At 44.0% G+C, this 7,587-nt stretch overlaps 1 protein-coding gene across 5 annotated transcripts in view; it reads right to left on the minus strand.

Moving 5' to 3' along the window:
* The window catches only part of Map2k5 (mitogen-activated protein kinase kinase 5), a 232,700-nt gene extending 227,140 nt beyond the window's left edge, over positions 1–5,560 (minus strand). For 2 of the 5 annotated variants that reach the window (XR_007106679.1, XM_047537359.1), the window contains exon 1: positions 4,806–5,541. Coding sequence is in view for 4 of the 5 variants with exons in the window: in XM_047537359.1 (XP_047393315.1) it covers positions 4,806–4,940 (135 nt within the window). In the remaining variant the exon portion in view is untranslated. Of the gene's footprint in view, positions 1–4,805 lie in introns of all 5 variants that reach the window. The other 3 variants (XM_047537347.1, XM_047537354.1, XM_047537341.1) reach the window with 3 other exon arrangements.
* Between the last annotated feature and the right edge of the window lie 2,027 nt (positions 5,561–7,587).

A 7,587-nucleotide genomic window follows, 5' to 3' on the forward strand; every position in this document is an offset into this window, starting at 1 on the left:
CCAGAATTGGCACCAGGCAGCCAGTTGACAAAGCCTCAGCCGCTTGCAGTAGTTCTCAGCAGGGGGCCCACAGCCCTTCCAAGCAGGGCACTTAGCAGAGTAGCGGCTGCAACTTCCTTCTAAAGACAATTCTTTAGAAGCTTTTGCTGCAGTGGCAATTTGCATAATAGTCTTGCCTCTACAGTGTTTTTTTTTTTAAATAAATCTATGCATATAAAATTGATCAAAGAGAACTGTCTTAGGCAGCCCTTGCTCATTAGAGTCAAAAGAGATTGTTTTCTCTGACTATAGTCTTAGCAAATGAAACATCAACTTTTGGAGGAAGTATCTGTAAAAGATTTTAGGGTTAGAAAATTCTTTCTATACACTCCTAGGGAGAAAGTGTTTTTTTATTTTTTTGACAGGAAAAGTTTGCACAGTTAAGTATAGGATACAGTACACAGGTAGCCCAGCATAAAGCATGACAGTACAGACTACAGCCAGGCCGCTAGGGCTGGAGGCAGCATGGTCTCTCACCAGTTGAATGAATAAGCCTCTCTGCCTCAGTTTCCCTACATAGAAAAAGAGATCATAACTATACCCGCCTTGTAGGACTAGTGAGTTAATAACTGTAAAGGGCTTAGAAGAATGTCGAGCACATGGCAAGTGCCATATTAGTGTCTGTTAAATAAATAAATCCTGATCACTAGAACATTACAAAACTTACCTCATAATAAAACCTTTAAATTCAGCACCCAACTATCAGTGGAGGATGATGATAATTTGCTCACTGACTCCACCCTTCCTCAGTATTAATTGAAGACCTTTTCTTAATCAGTATGGAAAAAATGGGGGAAGGGGTCTGGATGGGGACCAGGACACTCCATCCCAACCTTCCAAGTCTAGGTTATCACTGGTTACTTCCAAGGACAACCAAACTTGAGATATGAACTCCCTCTGCAGAATTAACAATCTAACTTAGAATCCTTCCTTCTTTAAGAATAGTAGACCCCATCAAACAGAAAATTTCTAATAACCAGCTGAAACCCCTGCTGGGCAGCAATGGCATGCTTTGCCCATCAATATAAACATGGCGCACCACATGCTTTACATCTGACAGGAGAAAAGAAAAAAATAGCAAAATGATTGAATCATGCAAATACAGTTGGCCATCTTGTTTCTTTAAATTAAGTGGGGCTCTCATAATGACAAAGAGGTAAAAAGTCTGAAAATTGGTGAATATCTTCTGGTCATTTTTAAGCAAGGTACATTTAATGACTTCATGTATATTTTCTAGTTATATTTAAAGGACTTATTTCCAAGTGACTTTCTCCTACCCTTAAACAACATAACTTTTTACCTCACCTAGTTTCAAAATGGACTAAAATTTACATATCTTGATAGTGATCATTTCTTGATCCTTCGCCTTCCTTTCAAAAAATTGTATAAATATCTAACATACCAAAAATATAACTGAGCACCTACATACCAGGAGTTTTGCAAGTAGGCTCTAGAAGAATGACTTGTTCCTAGACTTCAGGAAGACTAGAATCTGATCAGAGATAAAGACTAACAATGTAAGGCACTTTTAGTATAAGAGCCAAACTAAAGCTATAAATAGCAAATAGTGTTTGCTAACTCAGGAGGAAGGAAAAATCACAGGCTTCATTTAGACAAATTTTACACAGGAGGAGAAATCAGGAGCTGGGACTTAGAGACAGGGTACAAAGAACAGAAAAGGAGAGAACTGGACATTCTCTTCTACCACATGCTAATCCAGTGTAATCCTGGACAGGTTTCCTAGAATTTAAGGACTCAGTCCCCGGGAGAAGGAGAAACCCAGAAAGCTGAAAAAACAGACACAATAAATACTAAATGCCTCTGCCCTTGGGGACCAGGTAGACCTCCTTCATGCTGCAGCTAGTGCCAGATGATCAGACAAAACACAAGGTCAAGAGAGGACAAGTGACTTACCCAGGTTCTCCCAGGCATTTGGTAAAGCAGTGCCTGAAGCCCTCAACAACTCACACAGGGTCTGAGATGTTCGATTATGCTAACTCACTGACCCAACCTGCTTCTGGTTTCTGTTAGGGTCTCCTGAACACTAACTAGATGGTTTTAGCAAGGCATTTCCCCCTCTGGAGTTCATGCCTCCACAATTGAAAACTGGGATGGCAGAAGTAGAAAGCAGCAGGTAGATTAGAAGAAGGAGATGCTTCCAGTTTTCAGTGACTTTGAAGTTTAAGATTCCAAGCCAGAGATACTGGAACATTCTGTTGGTTTTTGCCTTTTCTTGATAAAGAGATAAAGTGAAATGGGAGAGCAGACCACAGCGATCTAGGCTTGCATGCTGGCAGAACTCCCTGGGAAAATGCACAGCACCCGTTGTCATGAGCCTTCACCAGGCCTTCCTGACAAGCGTGCTCCACCTGGACTTCCTAGAGCAAAGCGGACACATGGCGCTCTGAGCACTAGTAGTGGGCCATTTGAGCAGTGCTTCCTTTAGGCCACTAAGCCTGGAGCAGAACAATTTGGAAGTGCTCAAGAAGCAGAAGACCAAGGGCCTAGCCCTTATGCTGTAGTGACATCACTTCCAGAGCACTTACTATGTGCTAGATTATTCCAAGTACTTCGTACACATCAACCCAGGCAGTGCTCAAAGCTCTATGAGGTAGGCACTGTTTTCACACCCTTGCTTTTTTTTTTTTTTTAACAGAAAAAACTAAAATAAGAGGCCACCGGCTCACGTGGTACGACTTCCAATTTATACCCAGACATCCTGGTTCCACAGTTTGTGGTCTTCAACACTGTACTGTTCTACTTAAAATAATACTTGGTTGTTTCAAATGAGTAATTCATCTTCCTCATAAACACAAATTTTACTTAACCTTCACAAATCTTTCTTAACCTTCACAAATCTTTTACAAAGAGGGAAACTGATATTCTGAGAGGTAAGTGACTTGCCTAGTTAGTGGGACAGATGGCAATTAAACTCAAATTTCTTGACTCAAAACCCAGCACTCTGTCCACAGAACTGTAATTGCATCCATCTTCTTTTAAACTCCATGATTAAACAAATATTTCATGGTCCTGTGAAGCAGCAGAGACAGTGGGGAAACAGATCTCCATCTCCTCTAGCAGTGAATCTTCTAAAGGAACAGACAAATAATCCTGACCAAGTGTGTGTTTTGCTGGAATAACACATGGAACTGCAGAAACACACAGGCAGTCATATAATCAACCATGGAGGAAAAGCAAAGCTTGACTTGGAAGCACAGGTGGGAGTTGGCTAGCTGAAGAAAAGGACAGTGCGGAGCCAGTCTGAGCACTTGGGAGAACTGACAGCGATTCTATAGCCTGGGGCACAGGATGTTCATGAGGGTATAGTGAGAGAGGAAACTGGTTCCAGTCAGGCCAGAACCAATCCATATGGACCCAGAGGACCATGAGGAATGTGGGCTTTTCATAAGAGGAAATCCATGAATGTGTGAGTGTGTGGAGAACTCTAGATGCAAGAGAGAAAGATGGTATTTGGTGCACAAGATTGGAGACTGTTGGCTTAGTTACAACCTCCACACTCCCAGCTTAGGTACCTGAAGATCTGCATAGCCTACTTGGTCAGTAACATCCAAATTTCAAAAATGAAGTCACTGGAATGAAAATTTTTTCAGTAACCCAAGAAAATCAAAAAACCACATCACAATTCTTTCTCCTCCCAAGGACCTACCACTCAATCCCCCACACACCTTTTTACCCCCAGGACTGGGAGCAAACCTGGGACTTAAACATGCTAGGCAGGTGCACTACACTGAACTACATCCCTGACCCTCAACCCTCTCTTATCTTGCAGGTAAGTTCCACTATGCATCTGCCTTTTGCAACCTGCTTCTCAAAGTCAGTTTTTGCCTTTGATGTCTCAGTTATTCACTACATAAAATGGGCCCAGTGCATCCTGTCTATGTCAAATGAAGATTAGAAAGATGCAAAGATGTGGAAAAAAATACTATGTAAAAGTAAGGAAATGAGTTCTGATTCTGCCTCTCCCACTCAAAATTACACAGCTTTGGAAAAATCCTTTCACTTCAGTACTCTTCAGTAACTACCTACAAGAACAACAACAAAAAGACATGGGGGCTGAACAGGCCACCTACAAGTTTACACTCAACTCTAACATTACACAATTTTATTTGAAAATACCTCTGAGTATCCTGAAGGTAATACACTATCAGTTATAAGATGCATGCTTTTCCTGTACTTTAACATCTCTGAAATTGGGCTGTGTGCAGGGATGGCATGTCACAGTCTAACAGGCAGTGTTTTTTCCTTTCTTAGTGATAAGATTGTCTTGCAATCAATGACATCTTAGGTTTGCTCAAACATGGTTATGTTAAAGTTGCTCTTATTTCCCTTTCCAGGCAGGTCATCAAATTCAGAGAAGTGAGTAGAAAGCATGTCTGGAATCTGGCCAGGGACATTCCCTAAACACTTGGGAAGAAACTCTTCTAAATTCAACTTCTTATATACCAATCTGCTCCTTCTGTGTATAAGTCCCAGTCCAGGCTGTGAGCTTCCTGAGGACAGGGATTTAGCCAGATTCATCTATTTCTCCTGGGCTCTGCACAGTTGCCAGGTTTCGGTGAATGCAATTAATCAATGTTGTAGCTGAAACAAAAACAAAACAAAACTTCCCCTACTGGAAGCCAAAATTGGCAACCACCACTAGCTCATGCCACCATCAGTCAAGGTGCTGAACCCCCACGTCTCTGAGCGCCGCCACCCCACACACACATACACACTAGGATTTGGACACTAAGATTATCACTCACCAGCACATCCCTGAAGAGTAACTGCGGCCCAGAGTGCACTGTCCAGTCCACCGCGCCACTATTTGGAATCTTGATGCGAATCACCAACACCTGGTTCTCCATGGCACGGAAAGGGCCAAGGGCCAGCCACAGCATTACAGGTCAAAGGGGCTCACATCCTGGGGCAAGGGGTACCCACTGGTCCCTGGTTAGGACGGGCTCTAAGAGGTGATAAGGGGAGTGAAGGGCAGAAGACAGAGGGTGGGGGGCAGTGAAGAGAGCAGGGAATCAGGAAGAAGCCCGCAGGCACAGAGCCTGGCCCAGGTTGTGTGGGGATGGAGCGTGTCTCCCGGGGAGGGTGCCCTGGGGAACAGGCAGTGACCGGAGGTCGCAAGGTTCTAGAGTTGGAAACAAGAAAAAACAGAATCGTGAAGCTCTCAGCAGTCTGTAAGGGTAAGAGGGGACTGCAGAGCCAAGACCCGGGTTCAGGAGATGCGGCGGCAGTTGTCCACCCTCCTTGGTGGCTTAGGGGACAAGGGGAGGGTCCCCGATCCGAGGAGACTCAGTCCGGGTCTATTAGAAGGAGCCCCTGGGCCGCGGGACCACGAGAAGGCCGAGGCGGGCCCTGGGCGGGAGGATCCGGGCGAGTCCTCTGCCCCACCTGGAGCCAGAGGGCGCGGCGCGTGCAAGCTGGGTCCCCGCCGCCCGAGGCCGTGAGTCCGGCGGCAGCGGTGGCAGCGGCGGCGAGAGGCGGAGTAAGGCGGCGGCGAGACCACGGTTACTCCGGAACCAAAACGCGCGGCGCCGGAACCCCGGGAGCCGAAGAGTGGGACCCGCCTCCCGCGGCGCCATGTTGGAAGAGGGCAGCTCCGGGGCGCACCGCCCCAACGTCCGGGCTGGCGGGAACCGGGAGCCAGCGGGCGTCGCCGGGCGACGAGGACCAGAGGCGCTGACCCTGCTGGTTGGTCAGACCGCGTCGCCCAGTACCGCCCGTGGCGGCCGGGGGTGACGGCCCTTTCTCGGCGTTAAAGGCAGCGGGGTGAAAACGTCTAACAAACGAAGGACGAGTCTCAACTAGAGCGGGAGGCTGCCCATAGACAAGTTAAGGCTTAAAATTGCGTAGTTTGCCTTCACAGAACCTTCCGAAGGACAGGAGGGCACCTCCCGTTTATCCACACTTTGTCAAGCCGTGCATCTAAATGTTGATGGGGTTTTGTGCATCGAATCAGCAAGAGCAAGACAAAAACAAAAAATAGGGTGGGGTGGGTGACTTGGTTTTTTCTCCTTCCAAGTCACAGGTCCAGAGGATCATCATCTTTCTCCCACATTAGCAAAACATAACATGAATTTTTCAGGAATGTTCCTTACCCCTAAAATACCAGACAGCCCCCTATTCAAAAGCAATAGTGAAGAAACTCAGTGAACTGAGTTTAACTGCCTGGAGACAGCTGTAGTAGTAGCAGCATAATCTCTTATTCAACCGTTGCAAAAATATCCTGTCTAGTCCATATATTTTCAACTAAATTGCATTGCTTACGAAATCGGTGATACCGTGGCAGTGGCTGTAAACCTTGGTTATTTTTAAATGCCTTGTTGCCTCAGATCTTAAGTGCGTAATCTTGTTGATCTAGGATGCCTAGAAACATGTTTGTTTACAAATGGCAGCATGTAGGTTCGTCCTTCATCTCTCTGCAATAGAAGGTGCACATATCGACTTCACTTTTTTGGATGAATTTTGCCTAAATTGGGGGATGGTGTGTGTTTCCTCTCAAATGGATGATTAATGTAAGAGAAAAGTTAAATGTTGGTCATTTTTAGTATAATACGAAAATTATTTCTGCATAATTTTCTCTGAGTTTCTTTTATATCTAATTTGGAAGGCCATTGTAAGAGATAAATTATCACTTTTTAGTTACTGTAACTTAATAGCTTAGGTAGAAATTCATTTAGTCAGATTCTCCAGGTATTCTACGAATTGCCCCTTTCCACCTGCACTTCAATCCTCTGAAAAATAAACTGTTCACCAAAGGTCCCAGTGTACTTGTTATTAAAAGTTCATGTCCTATTATTTGAGAAAATAGATCACAAACCAGAGATTTTTCTATGAACCTGTGATTTGTTAAAATGTCTTTTTTATTCAGAGTACCATGGGGAAAACCAACTCCATTTGCCAAATTTGCATACATATTCTGAAGCTTTTCTTACACAAATGCAGACTCAGTTCTTTCCCAGTATTTGCAGAACCAATATAATCACATTTCAGTTCTTCATAGCCTTTATATAGAAAGAAATCTTAGCCTTGATTATTTGAACAAGGATTTTTCAGAAAACTCTCATTGCAAGAAATATCATAGTTACAGATAATACAAGACCATTCCATAATGATCATAAATGACAAAGTATTGCTTTTTGATCTTACCCAATAGAAATAAGCTCTGTTATCTAAGGTATATTTAATATGCAGCATTGAAGGTGTATGTAATCTTAAGACTTTTGCACATAGTACATTTTTCCTTCTTTTTAAATAGTGAATATAAGTCAAGTGTCACTCAAGCACTGAAGTAGCCATAAAGTGAATTGACTGTAGTCAAACAAAAACCCAGTGCTGGTGTGTTTTTTTTTCCTTCTTGAGGGATATTAGAGCTCGAGGGATCTGAAATGTCCCTCAAAGGCCATGTGCTAAAGATTTCATCAACAGCCTGTGGTGCTACTAGGAAGTGGAGCCTAGTAGAAGGGAGTTAGTCATTAAGGGCCTGCCCTTAAGGGGCATATTGAGACCTCCACCCCTTCCTTTTTCTCTTTG

Source organism: Sciurus carolinensis, chromosome 2 (assembly GCF_902686445.1).
Source record: "Sciurus carolinensis chromosome 2, mSciCar1.2, whole genome shotgun sequence".
Lineage (NCBI taxonomy): Eukaryota > Metazoa > Chordata > Mammalia > Rodentia > Sciuridae > Sciurus > Sciurus carolinensis.